The following is a 20,202-nucleotide window of genomic DNA, read 5'->3' on the forward strand; positions in this document are numbered from 1 at the left end:
TATTTATATTTCGATATATATTGCTGATATATCAATATATCGAATGATATTTTAGGCCTTGGGTCAAACAATGGTGCGGTTCTGGACTTCTGGTCTTGATCACTTAATTTTATTGTCAATTTTGTCAATTGTAACGTAGTAACGTAAGGCAACATGGATTCCCTGTAGAGGTAATATTGTGGTTCGGTTTCCAGCGTTTCTTATAATAATAGCCTTGGGTTTCAGTGTTTCCAAATTGGGGGTAGGAGTATTTTTGATAAGAGTATGGTGGAGTTTAATGGGTTGATAAATGATCTTGGGTTGATTGACCTAGGGTTTAAGGGCCCAAAGTATACTTGGAGCAATAACAGAGCCCCTCAAAGTCACATCATAGAGAGACTAGATAGAGCTATGGCTACTGATGCCTGGGTTATCCTCTTTCCTAACATGCATGTGTACAATGTGGTTAATGCTAGTTCTGATCACCTGCCTATCATGATAAATCTTAATTCTAAGAATGAGAATAGAGTTAAACATGAAAAACCTTTTAGATTCTACAATATGTGGTTCACTGATAATACTTGCATGCCTGCTATAGATACTGCTTGGAATTCTATTTCTCATGACTTGCCTGATATTAATGTTATCCTTAAACATAAGATGACACAACAACATCTTTCTATTTGGAATAAGAAGGTGTTTGGCAACATCTTTACTAATATTAAAAAAGTTAATAAAGAGTCGGAAGATGTGTTGAAAAAACCTTTCTCCCTAACCAACTATGAAAAAGCAAAAGGCTTAAAACCGAAATTTTGTTTGAGTGGTTGGTTAAGGAGGAAAGTTTTTGGAAACAGAAATCCACTATTCATTGGTTGAAGGAGGGTGGAAAAAACAACCATCTTCAGAAGATGGAAAAACAGCATTGAGAAGCTACAGAAGCAAGGGGGAGGATGGAGTGTGGGGAGAACTGAAGTAGGGGAGAATATAAACTCCTACTTTAGAGAACTCTTCAACTCTGACCATCCCCAAAGAAATGATAGCATCCTCAATTTGTTCAAACCCTGTATCACTGCTAAGGAAAATGGGAGCCTTACTGCCATCCCTACTTATGATGATATTTGGAGAACTGTTAAAAAGATAGGTAGCCTTAAGGCTCTTGGACCTGATGGGTTCCAAGGGTATTTCTATCAAAACACATGGGACATAGTGGGTAGCAGTATTGTTGCTTTTGTGAAGGATTTTTTTACTAAGGGGGAGCTTAACCCCACTTTTAATGAAACTTATATTGCCCTTATTCCTAAGATAAATAATCCTGAGACTGTGGCAAATTTTAGGCCTATCAGTCTATGCAATTTCTGCTATAAAGTCATTTCTAAGATTTTAGCCAATAGGTTAAAAAGGCACTTAAATAAAATTGTTTCTTCCTTTCAAGGGGCCTTCATAAAAGGGAGAAATATAAGGGATAATACTGGTTTGGCTTGTGAACTTTTTCATCACATGAAAAACATGAAAGATAAGAATCATGGGTGGGTTGCTTTAAAGATGGATATGGCAAAAGCCTATGATAGAGTGGAATGGTCTCTAGTGGATAACATCTTTGAGAGGCTGAGGTTTAGCCAAAGATAGAGGAGTTTGATTAAGCAATGTATATCTACTGTTTCCTTCCAAGTCCTTTTGAATGGGAGTCCTCTTAATAAGATCATCCCTGAAAGAGGCCTTAGACAGGGGGATCCTCTATCACCTTATCTCTTTATCATCATGTCTGAGGCTCTATCAAGGATGATTGCCAAAGCTGAGGATGAGGAGAAAGTCCATGGGATTAAGATCAGGAGAGCTTCTCCTCCCATCTCCCACCTCCTCTATGCTGATGATTTAATCCTGTTAACTAGAGGTAATCTTGAGGATGGGGTCACCTTAAGGCCATCCTCCAAGACTATCCGTGTCTACAGGCAGGCGGTGATTAATTTTGATAAGTCAAGCATGTTTTTTAGTAGAAACATCAAGTTTAGAAACAAAATAAAGTTAAAGAAGTTATGGAAAATGAGACTTTTTGACCCAAAGGATAAGTATTTAGGGATCCCTATTATGCTTTCTCAAAGGAAGGCAGAGGATTTTGACTTCTTAGTGGACAAGATCCACAATAAGATTAAAGGCTGGAAGGCTAAAGTACTCTCACAGGTTGGAAGGGCTACCCTAATCCAGTCTATGGTACAAGCCACTTCTCTTTATGCTATGTCTACTTATATGCTTCCCAAGTTTACCTGTGACAAAATAGACAAAGCATGTAGAGAGTTTTTTTGGCATGGTTCTGAAAATTCAAAAAGTGTCCATACCATTGGGTGGGACAACTTATGTAAACCCAAGTCTGAAGGAGGATTGGGGTTCAGAAAGATGAGAGACATAAATGTAGCTATGCTAGCCAAGCTTCCTTGGAAAGCGCTTCATCGATATTGAATCTATATGGACAAAGACCCTTGCTAGTATATATGGAAAAAACTGGATTGGGGAGGTGTGGAAACCACCTGGGTATGCCTCCTTCTTTTGGAAAGGCATACACAAAACTTTCAATCTTATTAATGGAGGATTGGTCTGGGGGATCCATAGTGGTACTTCCACATCTGTTCTGGATGACCCTTGGGTGATATGTAATGGGAAACCCAAGACTCTGAGAGAACTAGGGATGGAGGATCCCAGACTTGAAGATCTCCATGTGGTTGACCTGTTCCATGAGGATAGGACTGGATGGGATGAGGCCAAGCTCACAGCCTTCTTCCTTCTTTTCCTAGTTGCAAGAATCAAGGAAGTTATGATCAGACCTTCGGGTCTAGGGAAGGATAGGATGGTTTGGAGTGGGGAGAAGTCAGGGAGATTCACAAAGTGAAATCTGCTTACAAACACATATCGATGGATAATGGTATAGGGCAGAGTTCTAGCTTTAATAAAAACACTGTGAAGCTCCTTTGGAAAGCTAGAATACCAGCCAATCTCCAGATGTTCCTTTGGAAAGTGTACATGTATGCTTTGCCAATGGGGGAAAGGCTGGCTTCTAGGAAAATGGTGGGAGACTTCTCCTGTCCCTTGTGCTACAAATGTTTGGAAACAGATAGTCATCTGTTTTTTGACTGTGAATGGTCCAGACTTATGTGGTTCTCTTCAGGCTTAGGTCTGAGAATGGAAAACAAGGGTAGTAATAATGCCAAAGAATGGATTACAAAATTAATTAGTTGGTGCAATAGCAAGAGCCAACAGATATCTCAGGCAGGAGTTCAGGCTTGCTATCTGCTACACAACATTTGGAAAACAAGAAATGAAGCAAAGTTTGAACACAGGGTTCCAAACAGGGAGAGAACTCTTAGAAGAAGTGAGCTGGAGGCCTGCAAATGTTACAATGGTTTTACAGAAAGCAACACTCAGAATGAGACTTCTAACCCCCCTGAGTTTACTTTTGACCAGTCTAAATATGATTTAGACTCTATGTTCCCTGAGATTCCTAATGATTGTATTAACATAAGGTTTGATGCTGCTTTTTAGGTTACCTCAGGAGAGGCAGCAGCTGGAACAATAGCTTGGGACTCGGAAGGTAGAGTGGTAGGGGCAGGCACTAGAAAGTTCCAAGCCAGGTCAGCAGAGGAAGCAGAGATGGTTGCGGCTGAGGTGGCAATAGGACTTGCTCTTGCCTTTGGGTGGACTGCAGTGTACATAGAAGGGGACTGTTTAGAGGTTATAAAGGCTTTAAATAGTCAGTCTTGTTCATAAATGTATGAGAGCTTGAGAGATTATGTTGTTAAGTTAAGCTCTGATTTTGTGTTTTGTAAGTTTAAGTGGATAAACAGGAGGTCTAATGGTGAGGCACATTTGCTAGCAAAATGGGCCTCCCATCTGCAGCAAATGGATCAGCTACCACAATGTATCCTGACAAACAAGATTACCCCTGTACTGGTTTAGTGTTTTATTTATGAATATATAAGGTATTATCGAAAAAAAAGAAGAATAATAATAGCCTTGGCACGTGGTTCCCACGTAGATAGGGTCTCTCTCTCTCTCTCTCTCTCTCTCTCTCTCTCTCTCTCTAGTGGAGCCAACGAAAGATATAAAAACAAACACAAAAAAAGACAAAAACATAATACAAAAAGTAGCTCAAATGACTAGCCATAACACGTCAAGAAATTATGGATGATTAGAACTGATATATGGCTCATGTGGCTAGCTCTACTATGCCACTTATAATTAAATTAAACTAGAAATGATACACGTGTTTTGCACGTGTAACAAAATTGACAAACAAAACTTCGTGACACAAAAACAAACAAAAGTTTGGAACTGATTTTTTTGGAACTGATTTTTTTTGTTTTACACGTGTCAAAAAAATGAACAGAGCAGAACCGATACACAGCGCAAACGGTTAACTCACCCACGCCACTTATAAGTAGTAGATATCTTTAATATATAGAAAAACGAGGGGTTGAATGAATAGTGAATGTGTGGAATAGGGGCATTTTGGTCATTTCGTTCACTTAACAAAACTTCTCAACAATTCTCGAATTTTCTTCTCTCTCTCGGTCTCCCTATTTTCGCTCTAAGCTTCAAACTCATCCACCCTTTCTCTCCGCCACCCTCTCGATTTGATTGCATATTCATCACTTAAAAAAAAGTTCTAAATATTTCTCGATGATTTTTCCTCTTGGTCGCCCACCCTTTCTCTCTCTTCTCACTCTCTCGGCTCATTCTATGTTTTTTTTAGTTCAATTGGGGTTTTTTTCATTTGAATCTTGAAATAGAATTGGATATCTAGAACTCTGATGCTCAACCATGTGAATCTCTCTATAAGTTATTTCTACTTCGTCAATTGTTCACAAGGTTCCATTTCGTCTTTTTCATTTTATTTATACTTACTCATTAAGTTACTTAAATATATGTAACAGTAACTAATCTAATTGGATGCATTCTCTTGCCAATCATGGACAACTCTTAATAGAATTTGTAGTTTTGAAATGCCTTGGAATCTTAAATAATTGTATCGATGTAATTATACTTGGGCAGTGGTATTGTGTTTGTTTCACTAACACCCAGAACTCTGGCAAACAACAAAGTGAATTTTTGAGTTATTTAAACTGTTCATTGTTTAGATGTTGTTAATAACTATTTGTATTTTTTCATTCTATTACCCATCCATTTGTTTAAGTGTGTAGTTGATTGTTTAATTATTTAATTGTTTAATTGTTTTTTTTTTACTGTTCTAATTTCTAATTGTATGTATTCTATTGCCCATCGATTAATTCAAGATCGATGTCGATCATGAACGACTCTTCCCTATCGGAGAGTGTTCTAATTTCTAATTGTATGCATTCTCTTGCCCACTAATTAATGTCGATCATGGACAATACTTCCCTACCGGACTCTACTATAGTTGATGACAGCAATGACACGATGCACATTTGTCGGGAACATCAACGGCGAGAAAAAAGTTGATGCCAATACATGTCTGAAGAACAGTGAATACATTCCTGCCCCAGAGATACCTGCACCCACAGGTACAAGTATCTTGTAAATTTGTCTGAACAACATGCCTTCTTCACATTGATTTTTTAATTTTTTTTGTATAATCATTTATTATATTGCTAACAGCTAAACGAAATTGTGATAGAGCTTCGTCCAGTGTTGGTACAAGATATATCTCTAAAATAAAAAAGATAGGTTGCGTTCATACCATAATTGTGCGAGGGATTTTGTGGACACTCTTTACTTTGAACCCTTTCGACTCTAGAATTTCAAGACACATCGTCACAGCGGAGCAAAATTATTTCCTTCTGAGACGAGCAGTCTTTGTTGGCTTAATGGGCAGGTCAGTCTTCCTTTGTTAGCACCTCCAACCAATTTACTATGTTTATACACATCACAATCAGATGAGGGAATTCATTTATTTTTATTTTTTAATGCCAATCTTATTCTCTACATAAGTTTGACACCTATGTACTAAATACTATGCGCAGATACTTCAATTTTTCTTTTCCCCCTTGATGTCGCACTTCCTGGCCTCAGTGGGCTATGGATATATGCCCAACCACAGAACATTTCCAAGGTATGTAACGAAATTATGTCTGCAAATCCATGTAAAAGAAAATAATATCTCGGAGTACATATAAGAAACTTAAAAACGATCGCTAAGATTCTGTTTATAATGAGAATTAGTAATATGTGAAATTTCTGTTTGCTTATCCTAAAAACAAAGAAATCACCGAAAGTGGAAGTCTGGAACTACTGATGCCTCCATGCATAAATGGTTGCAGGTATAAGTTTTTGTACGTATGTGTCATGTGTGATGTAAAAAAGGACTTTTGGAGGCAACAAAATTTAATATCCCTATTTTGCAATGTAAACACTGATAATTCTTTTCTTCGGAATGATCAGGGGACGAAATATGCTCAAGCCTCAAGCAACGTCAAGCAAGATGAAAAGGAAAAAGTAGTCGTGTTTTTAGCTTAGAGGACCTACAGGGAAGTTGCATAAATTTTTATTGGTAGTTTTGCGAGCGTTCCTGTCTTTTTACACTGCATTCCCTTGATTGAGCAAACTAACAGTATTGGGAGACTGAGCTAAGGTAATTTTCTATAATCTTAAAATTCTATAATTTTCTCGATTGATTTCATATACTTACAAAAACATCATAATGCAATTTCATATATGTTCACAATTGTGGTTTTCAGTTCACTACCCACAGATAGTTGGTGGCACCCACAATAGATTTTTCAATAAGCCCCAACAAAAATGTATGCACATATGCCAATTCTGCTGACTGAATTTTGTGTTGAAGATAAATGTTGAGTTTGTGTATGGAGTTGAAAGAAAGGGGAATGGATATGGCCATTGCCCAAACAGGAGTAGTTTTGTTAGTTTGAACCCGGATATTAAATGATAGATTTTGTTGCAAGGTCCCAAATGTAGATTTGTAATTTAGAACTTCATGTGTAATTTATTTTTGTTCCCTCCTAATTTTTGAGGTTCAAGAAGGTAATGTGTTCTTGACGTTGCGAAGAGCTATGACTTCTTCTTTCCTACTTCTGATATGCCAGTACAATATTTGTCTGTAAAGTGCTCTTCTATTGAGTTGATGTCCCCTACCTTATGTCCCCTACTTTAGTCCATTTTTTAACTTTTTCCTATTGCCTTTTTGGGAGTAAGCAGTCTTGATGAATTGTCAAGAAGTTTAACAAGATTGATTTTTATTTTATATTGCTGTAGATTTAATCTTAACATCTGTATTGTTAAGATTTTTATTGTTGTGGATGTATTATTAAGACGTGCATCGCACGTACATGATGCTAGTATATATATATATATATATATATATATATATATATATATATATATATATATATATATAGTAGAGATTGTGGTACTTTACCTAGAACCACTGGTTTCATGTGGACCGGTTTGGATTCTTCACTCATACACATTATTTATTTGCTGTATATATTATGTATGATATATTATTTAACAAAAAAACACAAAATTTACGTGAGGACGCATCACTATTACAACAATGATATATAAGATGATTATTGGTTCATTTAACCATAATTAGAGAAAAATCATTTTTAAGGGTGTAAGCTATATCCAAAAACTACGTGTTACACTAATTAACAAAATAGAATGAATTTTAGATATTATGAGGAATGTTATAACTTTTGTATATACTTTAATTTTGAGTAGGCTAAATATTTAAACAAGAAATTGGGTTAGGGAGTCTGTTTTAGAAAAATTTATACATAAAAGATTGAAGAATGAATATTATTTTATAGATTTACTATTATTTGTCTTTTTAAATAGTAAAAACTACTTGTACAATGACAAAATTTAGATTTTTGAGCTTTGACTATACCCACGTTTTGTAGAAGTAGACAATTTAGTTATTGAGTTTTGTAGCTGTTTTATTATCTTTTTACCCTTATATAATAACTACCAAATAGTTTCACTAAAAGTAAAGTAATAGAATTCACTTATAACCATCTATTATATGCATTTTAATATGCATCTCTATTAGTAAAATACACCATAATTAACCTGGCCTTTTAAATTAGACCAGCCTTTTTTCTACCACCTAATACCCCTGATTAAATAAAAAGAAATATTATTCAATGTCTTAAAAAAGGACTATTTCGTCATTTAATTTTTGATTTCTATTTATACCCTTCAATCACAACACACAGACAAAGGAGTTTTATGTAAATTCAGGGTAAAAACCCAAATCCACGCCTATATTGACATGTACGCGGTGTTACCTTGCCATTAATACCCACTTAACTACCATTAATACCCACTTAACTACCATTAATACTGAGTTCTTTCAACTTCCCCTCCTTTCTTCATGAACTCTTTCCAGCCTCTCATTCTCTCTCTTAAAAAAGATCAAAGCCAAAAAAAAAACCGGAGATCCCCTCTCTACTCCACTGATTATTTGTAAACGGAAATGGTTAAAGGCTTAAAGCAAGTGGGTGCGAGATATAATAGTAGTTGACTGTGAGTGTTGCACAACATTTGCCATCGAATTATCCAGAGCCCAATAAAATCAGCTGCTGTTTGTGCCCAAGAATGCACCCAACTCACTCACCGACTTTTCGGGTGTGGAATCAATTAACAAAGGTTGTTTCTACTACAATGAAGTCGATTCCCTCTCCTTTGGACACTACATCATCGAAAAGCGGCTTGCTCACCAAATTAAAGTGTAATGCTTCTGTTGCATACTTGTTTTATGGAATTTATATTAATTCAGACCAAAGCACATACTCTCCTTCCTTATTCATCGCTTCTTAATTGGTTATATTTCTTTGTTTTATGCGCATTCTAATCTTCTTCACTTGGACTAGCAAGTGGATTTGGTAGCCCATGTTGAGCACAAAGTCTTCACTCTCTTTTCGCATCGAGTAATAGCTCTTGAAACTTGATCCGGAAGAGTTATGGGTGAAATGATGGCGAGACTCTAGAAATGAATTTGAGGTAAAACCATATCTCCTTTGTATGATATCCGCAACACCCTTTGTTTAATTTGATCTCGGTATTATTTTTGAACTTTCTTCATTTTTCATACTACCGCATGAGTTTTGATTCATGATTGTTGAATTCTTATATTGTGATTCTCAATTGAATTTTTAGATGATGTTCATTGTTTTTGAAAATTGTTGATGGGTTTTGCAATCGAAAATGATATAAGCAGATAGAAAAACCAATTGCCTCGATCCTAGATTCAAGTAATCGGTTTCATTTGGAAGATTTGAGAAGCGATTTATTATCTTGGGAAAGATGGTCGGATTTTCCACGAACAAGTACTTGGAAGAAGTTGAGAAGTGTTCAACCCCGGATCAAGAGTAGCTATGAAAAAGCTTACTTTGAAGCCCATTACAAGAACATTTTGCTTTCGAAAGGTGGAGATCATGGAAGAAGAGTGGAGAATGGGAGAAGATTTATTTAGATCGGATACTCCATGTAAGGAAAATTCCATTAACAATGATTATGGCATCTAAAGTTGAATTCGGTACATTCAAGGCCAATGGAATTACTTGCTCAATGGAGACAGATAAAAACTTCGTTGGCAAAGCGACCTATTACACTTTTTAACCGAGGAGCCAAACCGGGATAGGGAGCGGTGTCAATCGTCAAGGCTCATCGTGGAGGGGTTGAAGAAGAAGGGGATGACTTACCGGATGGTCCAAAGTCAAGTGAATTTGAGGGAGCGGTCTTGGTTTTGAGATGAAAATCGGTATGTTGAACCACAGGCTCAACTGGAAGTAGAGTTCAATTCAACAAATGAAGATCTAGCGAGTTATGTAGGTTTTCCGGTACAATCGGAACATATGGATGTTTTAGTACAAGAGAACCATCTAATTAGATCTTTAGATCCATTACAACACCCCAGCAGTTAGACATAGAGATCGACAAAAGGCGTGCTCAAGAAGAAAAAGCACGATCGAGCACAAGATCCACTAGAACATTCACGGTGTGCAATGAGACAAGCCACACTGAACGAAGCATGTTATTGGATCACTAGATCTATTACAGCCGATCACAATAGTTGGACATAGAGACAAGCTATGCTCAAGAAGAGCGGTGATTGGATCACAACATTCATTAGAACATCCACATCTGTACAATGAGACAAGCCATACTGAAACACAGAAGCATGTGATTGGATCACTAGATCCATTACAACAGTTGCACCAGCTGGATAATGAGACATGCCATGTCCAAGAGAATAAGTCGGAGGTTTTAAACATATTACTACCACAAAGGAGACATTCCGTTGCAAAGAACGCTGTTATTGTGAATATTGTTATTGTACAGAACGATTGCTTTGTAATTTTGATAGTGGAAACTTGGTGAGTTTAATTCTTGTAAGAAATTCTCCAACTTCGAGAGATTCTTTTTGCGATAATTTCCTTCATTTACTTTCTTGGATCCCTATCATTTAGTTTAAGCTGTTATCACCCCATTCACTAACAGTTGGCATTACTATTTGGATTGGATAATTCAAGGGGTTGTTTTTAGTCATTTATTTAATTGGTTAATTATAATTGTTTAATCCTTTTTTATAAGTTAATAGATTTGTTTGAATACAATTTTAGAGATATTTATGTTTACTACTCGGATGGTGTTGATGTAATGGCGGAAAGATTGGCCGAAGAGGTATACATTTCCCCTGGTTATGTATACTTCCGTTTATCATAGCAACAATATGATAGTTTTGAATTTATGTATATTTTGCAGGTAATGTCAGTCATAAACCGAAGGCCAAAGCTTCAAAAGATATCCTTTGTGGCTCACTCATTGGGTGGTTTAGTAGCAAGGTACGCTATTGGTAGGCTATATAAACTAGACATCTTGAGGGAAAGTGATCAAGGAAATGGAGTTTCGTTTGTGGGTGACAAGTCAAAAGGAAAAATTGCTTTGGATTTGGAACCCATGAATTTCATTACTTTTGCTACACCACACCTAGGTACGAGAGGGCATAAACAGGTAATGTCATTTACATGGAGTATATCTGTTTGACTGTTTCCTATGCATCTGTCTTGAGTGGAAAATTTTGTATCTTTTGAATTTAGGATTTTTTTTTAACTATTGTTTGTTTGTTTCCGGAAATATGTCTGACTTCAGATTCTTCTTGGGTAATCAAAACTTTCCACCCCTTGATTATGGCATCTACTTGCTCTGTTTTCTTTACCAGTAACAAAATAAAATAATGATAGAGCTCCTGAATCCTGATAATGACTTTGAATTCTTTTCAGGACTGAACTCTGTCGTTTCAGTGGTGCTAAGATATATCTGGCGAGGGGTATCAAATTTGTGTCTTGTTGATTCTCGGGTAAGTTATGGTAGTAACTTTTACACAATTTCATTTGTGTATGGTTGTAGTTTACGTGGCAATCTCATTTTCCAAACCTTTCAAGTAAAATGTTGTTCTTCTTTCATGCCCCGAGGTTTTCCTCTATTTAATTTCAAAATGCAAGAGGTACTTCCACAACCGCCTCAAGCCTTCAAAGCTTACGGATGGCCACATTATAGGAAGCAACATAAGAAGGTGAGTTTATATTTTTCTTCTTGCCCTGTCATTGGTGTTATTGGCCATGCATATGGCTTCATGGTTGATTTTAAGTTTTTTGTCTTATTTCACATGCAAGGCAGGACATTGCTGCAGAGGCTGTAAAGACAAGGCGTCGCGCCACAAAGAAGCCATACTCTAGGCCTATTGTTGGTGCTACCTTGGAGGTTATCCAGAAGAAAAGAACTGAAAAGACTGAAGCTCCTGATGCAACCTGTGAAGCCGCTCTCCGGTAAGCTGTTTTTCTCCTTTCTTTGATGATGGCTAGGAGGAATTTGTCTTTTGCTGTTATGAGTATGTGCACAATGTTGTATTCAACTTCCAAGCCCTTTTTTTTTTTTTTTTGCATTGTATTAACCATTATTTTATTTTGGGGGACAGTGAAATCAAAGAGAGGATAAAGAAGACAAAGGATGAAAAATAAAGCAAAGAAAGCCGAGGCGATGGCCAAGTCCGCGAAGACTCGAGTAAAGTGCCCAAGGGGTGTCTTTGCATCAAAGGGTCCCAAATTTGGAGGTGGTGATGGAAAGCGAGTGCAAGTTCTATCTGAATTGGCAAGGAGCTATTTATCATCGCTTGGTAAAATATTTATTCACCTTCTCTACTATAGATATATATTGCTCCTATAGTTCTAAATATGATATATATCAGCTCAAAACCTTTATCGGATTAATTTCGGACTGTCCAAACTCCTAAGTATTATTTGTATGTGTTCTGACCTTCACCTTTGCCGTTCAAGGAGCTATTTATCATCGCTTGGTAAAATATTTATTCACCTTCTCTACTATAGATATATATTGCTCCTATAGTTCTAAATATGATATATATCAGCTCAAAACCTTTATCGGATTAATTTGAGGGATCGGCCCAAACTCCTAAGTATTATTTGTATGTTATTCTGACCTTCTGCTTTGCCGTTCAAGGAGCTATTTATCATCGCTTGGTAAAATATTTATTCACCTTCTCTACTATAGATATATATTGCTCCTATAGTTCTAAATATGATATATATCAGCTCAAAATCTTTATCGGATTAATTTCGGGATTTGTCCAAACTCCTAAGTATTATTTGTATGTGTTCTGACCTTCTTACTGCCGTTCAAGTTCAATTCCCAAGGTTCATCTTGAACTTAAAATAGCAAGCTATGGGTGAAATTGATACAAAATCAATTGAATCGGTTCAGGCTGCACTTTCTTTGTTTGGGCGGAAAAATGATCAAAGAAAGCATAGGTCAATAAGCATTACTGAGGTACAATTTACAAAGTTTAATGTGAATTCATGGTTAACACTTGGTTGGAACTGTATAATTAGACCGTTAATGTGCTATTACTGTGACAGGATCCACCTTGATGTTGGTCTACCCAATATATTCAGATGTTGTTCGTGATTAATGATTTAAGACAATTGATTTCCCTCATTTCTTAGGGTAAGATGAGGTCTGAGCATCAGGAGCTTCTGCTAACAGACTTAGCCAACTACAAGGTGCAAGTGGAAGTAAAAGAATATGCTTACAAGCGAGCTCTTCTCAAGCTCAAATCATACAATGTAACTGTTGATGAACTGTTTGCTCAGCTAAAGAACTGTGAGGCTGAAAGAAACCAAGCCGTTGAAGATTCCAAAGAAGCAAGAGAACAGATTGACAAACTTGAGTCCAAGGTCAAGGAGATGTCTGATCTGCTCCTTGAAGCTGGAGACGCTCAAGAGCAGCTCATCCATGTAATAAATGAGTTGAATGCAACTAAGGAAGAGTTGCGCAATGCTAAAGCTGAAATTTCTTCCACTGAGGAAACAAAGGTTTCTCCCAAGAAAGCCGTGGAATTAATGGCAATAGCTGTCGACATGGAGAAGGAAAAGACCGAGGAGCTTTTGAGGTGCGTCTCTGAATTTAATGATGTTGTTCTTCTGTCAAAAGTGGCTGCAATTGAAGCAGAGAACAAGTACTCTATAATTTGATCAGAGAAAGAGAAAGAATTGCGGGTGGCAGCAGTTCATGCTCAGGAGTAGTTGGAAGAGATGAGAAAACGAACCGAAATGATGCAAGATTTGGAGAATCATTTGTCAGAGAGGACCCTATTTATTGATTCTTTACAATCGAGCTGGAACAAGTAAAAGAGCTCCATACTTCATTGAAGGAAGTTTGCATCTAATGCCATGGATAACTTGGATAAGCTAAGATCGAAATGGCTCTTTTGGAAAAGAGAGTCTCGATCAAGCAAGTTACATGATATCATTGGAAACCGAAATGAGGCAATCGAAGTAGAATTAAAAAAGTGCAAAAGAGGAATCCATCCTTTTGAATCATGAGCTTGATATGCTTTGAAGTGAAATAATACTGAAGGCAAAGAGTGATCTTGATGAAATCAGTGGAAAAGAGTCCGCAAAGACAAGGTTGAAATTGCATTACTTAAAGCACAGGTTCACAAAGGGAGGTTGATGATTGCAGCAGCTGAGCCGCCGAAGAAAGGGCAAAGAGTGTTAAATCCGGACAAAATATTGCTGTGAAACAGCTAGCAATAGAAGCAGTTAAGGCCCAAAAGGAAACTGAAAAGGTTGAAAAGAGAAATGGAGAAAGTAGATACAGAAGAAGAAATTGAGAGCTTTACCTTGGTAACCAAACGGAAAAAACAGAAGCAAAAGATGGATTAGGAAGTTTTACCTTTGTCAATCTCCAAGCTTCTGCATATACTCAATATCTAGAACTCGAAAGAGATGACAGTGAAGCCCAGGTTACAATTTCATCGAAGGAATGTAATATGAATCCTTGGTCCAGAAAGCTGAGGGAGCAGACCAAGTTGCACCATCATCGCCTCATGTTACATCACACTTGATTATTATGATACGGGGTACAAATTGCATGGTTTGAAGACGGACCTCGTAGCTGCAGAGTTTGAGATTAGGGAGCTCAAGTCCGTTGCAAAGAACGCTGTGAACAGGGTTGAGCAAGCTGAAAAAGCTAAGACAGCCGTTGAAGCTCAACTGAGGAAATGGAGAGAGCAAAAGCAAAAGAGAAGGGAAGCAGCAGCTGAAGAATCAGCTCCTAAAGGAAGCAATCTTCCGAAAACCAATGTTGCTACATATAATAAGACTCATACACCATATCAAGTTATCAACATCGAAGAACTACATTTCTTTGCACAATGGATGACACAAAGTACACACAATCTTGTCTTTAAAAATTTAACACACTTTGTATTGATTATAATAGTTTGAATCGGGATGAAGGCACTATTACAACATTCATGCAACTGGACACATTTCATGTACATTACCAAACATGATGAGTATGGAAGTATCGCCTAGCTTTTGTTCACCCTCGTAGTTACCGGGGAAGCCGGGCTTACTCCAAAGAAGCGCTTGTGCTTGCACCAAGCAATAGCTTAAAACGAAAGGAATATGGTACTGTGATACCACCACCAGCAGTCCAGAAGAACTGGGGCATACCCTTCTTATATAAATCAATTTTGATGTTCATCCCAAATATACCAGCCACCACAACAAAACCACTCACCACGAGGGTTGCCGTCGTCAACATGACCCCCATCTGCAAGAGGTGGTTTTGTTTTATCGCCCAAAGATGATGTTGATGTAGTCCTCAGTGTCATCGACATATTCTCTTAGCTTTTCACCCAAAAAAAAAAATTGTAAGAAAAGAACTTGGACCATTTTCGAAATAGGTTATGGATTCTAAAAGTGTAAAACAGCTTTTGCACTCGAGGATAATTTTAACTAACATTTGACATAATAAAGAATTGAAAACAGTCTGATTGGATAATTTTAAACGTACACTAACATGACTTTCCCTTTTAACATTCTTTTCACATACTAACCACCTGCTAATCTGCTATGTGTATCGAACTGCCAATAGTTCAAATGCCCTTTTTATTACGTAATATATTTTGGTGCATGTAGGATGAGGATATTATGATCATTGAGAATTGCGCGTTTTACCGCCCATTTAAGATCTTTGGATTTAATTATGTGCTCAGCCTACTGGATTAAGTAAATAATCCAATTTGGTTTGTTGTTTGGTGGTTCGCTTATTTGTTCCTCAAGTTATTATTGTGTTCTGATAATTTGGAAAAATATCTTTGAACGGAAAAGATTCCCTTCTAACAAATTTTGGTAATATAGTGGAGAGGCATGGAATGAATTTATGAATTTCCTTGGTTCTAGGTAAGTCAATGCCGTTTCAAGTTTACGATTTCCAAAAGTTTTTTGTCTTCAAGGCAAAGGTATTATAAAAAATTCCCATTATAATTATTTTTCCTGCTAATATATTGGTTGTTTTAATTGTCTTGAGGCCAATGTATTTCAAAGACATACTATATTGCTTTTGCATGATAAACTTAAAACCTCTTCTTAGTATGTAGTGTTCATGGAACATTATCCATAAAAGTATGTTGTGTTCATGGATTTTAAAAAAAAAAAAGAGAGGAAGCAATTCTAGGCTCGAGAATTTGTCTTGACAAGGTGTAAACATTGAAGATTACTCATCTTTTGAGATAAGGCAACTTCAACTGATGTCAAATCTTGCTTAAGTCAGCCACTCCATGAAGTTAGGGCTTTTGGCATTGTTTTTTTTTTTGATGTGTACATATCTATTATTACGATATCACCCAAATTTAGTATGTTCATAGTCATTTACTCAGCCGAAAAGATTTATTTATTTGTTATTCACTTGCTGAAAGGATTTGAAAACACAATGCTAGGTAGCTTATCACAAGGCTTCATAGATTGATATGGTCGTATTTACTTGACTATCTATAGGTCTAAACTTTTTAGTCGGTTTTTTCTTTGGAATTTTCCTGCTTTTGGTCAAATCATATCCATTAACACACAGCCTGTAAGAGGCCTTCATGTATAGGCTTATTTCATCCAAGCATTTTGAAATATGTGTAATTGAAAGCAAGCTCGTTGTAAATTTGGAAAAACCTTATAATTATGTCAATTCCACTTTTTCCTGGTTTATTTTCGTCTACTGCCATGAGAAATAAATTTTCTTCTTTGTTAACACTTCAGATTGTGTTTGATCGGTGAGAACAAATATATCTAACCGTTTATTTTTAAACATTTCCTCTTCTGTAGGCATGAAATGTTGGTAGGCCATTACCATAGGTTTCATCAGTTGATCCAAGCGCTAACTGTAGATCAAGCTCTTTGAGCTATAAAAAGCAAGAAAGCTAAGCGAACAACAGGCACTGAAAGTGTTACACTTCACCTCATCAAGCTACGTCATCATCCCACCATATTCTATCATGTTGAGAGAGGGCGGCTCCTTTATTGCCATATTTATTTTCTCCGAAGTTCAGCCCTCTCCATGTTGTAGAGACGTCGAATTGTTGATACTTGACTGACAGCAGTCTCTCATCTTCTTAGTTCTTGGTTCCCAAGACAAATTTCCATAATTTTAGTGTGTTTGTAAAGCGTTAGGACAAGTTTTTGATGTGTATGGGCAATGCAGCCATATCAATTGGCTTCACTTGTAAGGGGTAGGTGGTTACAATGAGTAGATGGTTGCAGCTTCTTCATATACCAACTAGACAACACCGTCATTGTTACTGCATAAGAGAACTAACGCAACATTGTCATTGCTACTGAGAAGAGGACAAATCAGAGTAACTAACACATGCACTCTTACTCTTATTGGTGTAATCTCCTATGTGGATTAAGTATGATCCTTTGTAATATATAGAAATGTTGCATAGATGCTAATATGCTATTGTAATCCATTCTTTGCAGTTTGCATGAATGATTGACAAACCAACTATACATAGTGGAGTTTGCATCCTCTTTAATAAGTTTTATTTATTATCCATGTGCAAAGCACGTGCATTTTGGCTAGTATATATAGTGTATGAGTGTATCACAAACAAAAACAACACATTATAAACTTACATATTTTAAAATACAAATGCATGACACATTTTAAAATGCAGATGCACAACGTTATAAACTTATACATTTTAAAATGCAGACACACCACATATTTTAAAATGTAGATACAAAATGCATTTGATTATTTATTTTGTGGGTTCGATTAACTACTATTAAATGCAACGGGTTGGTTTAGGGTTTAATGTTTAGAAATTTAGGGTATACGGGTTAAAGTTTATTATCTTAAGGTTTAGATAGGGTTTAGGTTAAGGGTATAGTTTATAGAGGTTAGGGTATAGTTTATGTAATATCTAGTAAAGCAAAACAGAAATAAGATTGTATTAGAAACTTATCACTGAGGATTGTGCTCGGCACAATTTCCTTAAGATGAAAAACGCCGCCGGTATGTTAGCTGCCAGCCTCAAGCGCCGCCTCCCAAGATACAACAGCGGAAGAGTCAGTCACCAGCAAATGACAAACCCTGGAACTCTCAGTACTCCAGACATGGTTTTCTTTATTTTAGAAGAGAAAGAGTTTTTAATCGGATCCCTTTGAAACAGGAAAATATTTTGTCTTATAGAAACTCGAAGTCGCAACTGAAGGCAAGAATCACGCAAGCACGCACGATCCTAGGGCAAGAAAGGCGTGATTTGGTTTTCTGGAAACAGCTGTTTTGAAACCAGCCCAGTACTCGCACCCACGCGAAGCCCAAATGGGTGGATTTGCACCCCCCCCCCTGCACGCGACGTGTGTGGGCACATCGCGCACTAAGGTTTTCTAGAGCTCCCACCTCCTGAGAGCCCCCAAACCAAGGCGGCCTTGTGTGTGCGTGAGCACCTCCTTATATCTCTCTACACTATCCCTCCATAAGAACACAAAACAATATAAACTTAAGAGACTTAAGTTTAGTAACCAATGTGGGACTAAAGCCCCCCACATTAGAGAGTAGTAGAGACATAAGGTCATGGGTTCAAACCCATGAGGACACAATTTTATTCAAGTTTCCAACAATCCCCCACATGAATGAAATTATAAGAAAACAAAAAAAACAACAAGAATGTCTGGAGTATGAAGAAGTTATGAATGGGCTGAAGGTGTCATACGACTTGAACCTTCGCTTGGTGTTAGTCTGTCGGGATTACTAGTTGACCAGTGACGTTAGTCTTGAACTATTCAACATTTTTATAAGCCGAGTCAACAGGTAACACATAGAGTTCCCTCAGATGTGCTCGTACAGCCATGAGCTTCCCAAGTTTCATGAGTGCTCTAGAGAACAAGCCTATAAGTTCTCATAGGAAGCGGCTTTACTTCCTCACTCATATAGGTGCCTCTATCAGGAGTGTACTATATCTTACACCCCACTGGAAAAACCAGCTATAGAAAGTATTAAAAGTATTCACTTATCCTTGAAAAGATACAGAAGGTACTACTACATCATAGGGATGGGTATAAAGTTTTCACTCTAGGTGTAGTACCCCCCACAAATCACGCAGATAACTTGTTTCCCCATTGAACCTTGATCCTGGGATCTCCATTCACAAAGGTTAGGTGTCAGTTATCGGTGATTTATATAAATAGGCTTAGTCTTTAATATACTTTAGCCCTATCCCCCTCAATGTACTAAAAACCAGCTCTCTAGCCAGGCCTTTAGTTAAAGGATCAGCTAAATTTTCTTTTGACCTCACAAAGTTAATAGCTATGATCCCATCTCTTAACAACTGTCGCACAGTGTTATGTCTTCGACAAATATGTCAAGATTTCCCATTATAGGAAGTGTTTTTGGCCCTCAAGATAGCAGCTTGGCTATCATAGTGAATAGAGATAGGTGGAACAGGTTTAGGCCAAAGCGGGATATCCATAAAAAAGTTCCTGATCCACTCTGCTTCCTCACTAGCTTTATCTAAAGCTATAAACTCAGATTCCATAGTGGAACGGGCAATATAATGCAAGTTTGCTTAGAAGATTTCAAAGACACTGTACCCCTGCCATAGTGAACACATAGCCACTAGTGGATTTAGATTCCTGAGAATCAGCAATCCAATTGGCATCACTGTACCCCTCAAGCACAACTGGATATCTGCCATAATGAACACCATAATTTGAAGTATATTTCAAATATCTCAATACTCTGATAAGAGCATCCCAATGCTCATTGCTGGGATTAATGGTGTATCTGCTTAGTTTGCTTACGGCGTAAGCAATGTCTGGTCTAGTACAGTTCATAAGATACATGAGACTGCTTATAACTCTAGAAAACTCTAAAGGAGATACACCTGATCCAATATTTTTTGTCAAATGTATACTAGGATCATATGGTGTTCTGGCAGGTACACAGTCAAATTGATTAAATCTTTTAAGCATTTTCTCAACATAATGAGATTGAGTCAAAGTAATTCCATCAGAATTATACACAATCTTAATGCCAAGAATGACATCAGCAATATCCAAATCTTTCATGTCAAAATGCTTACTCAAAAAAGATTTAGTCTTATTGACGGTCTCTAAGCTAGTTCTGATGATCAACATGTCATCCACATATAAACAGATAATTACACCAGATTGTTTTTCAAATTTACAATAAATGCATTTATCTGCCTCATTAATACTAAAACCGTTAGAGATTAGCACACTGTCAAATTTCTCATGCCACTGTTTCGGAGCTTGTTTGAGACCACAAAGAGATTTCTTTAGTCTACAAACTTTTCTCTCAAGGCCTTCTAATACAAAGCCTTCTGGCTGATCCATATATATCTCCTTT

The 20,202-nt window shown here is 37.0% G+C and overlaps 1 protein-coding gene and 1 pseudogene across 1 annotated transcript; one reads left to right on the forward strand and one right to left on the reverse strand.

Annotated features, from left to right (window-relative positions):
- Nucleotides 1–11,250: 11,250 nt before the first annotated feature.
- Nucleotides 11,251–13,523, forward strand: LOC147483492 (uncharacterized; annotated as a pseudogene).
- Nucleotides 13,524–19,409: 5,886 nt separating this feature from the next.
- On the reverse strand, nucleotides 19,410–19,901 carry LOC147483493 (secreted RxLR effector protein 161-like). Its single transcript, XM_086579574.1, has one exon. The coding sequence runs from the start codon at nucleotides 19,899–19,901 to the stop codon at nucleotides 19,410–19,412; it is 492 nt and encodes a 163-aa protein (XP_086435700.1).
- Between the last annotated feature and the right edge of the window lie 301 nt (nucleotides 19,902–20,202).

Source organism: Coptis chinensis, chromosome 8 (genome assembly GCF_015680905.1).
Source record: "Coptis chinensis isolate HL-2020 chromosome 8, ASM1568090v1, whole genome shotgun sequence".
Taxonomy (NCBI): domain Eukaryota; kingdom Viridiplantae; phylum Streptophyta; class Magnoliopsida; order Ranunculales; family Ranunculaceae; genus Coptis; species Coptis chinensis.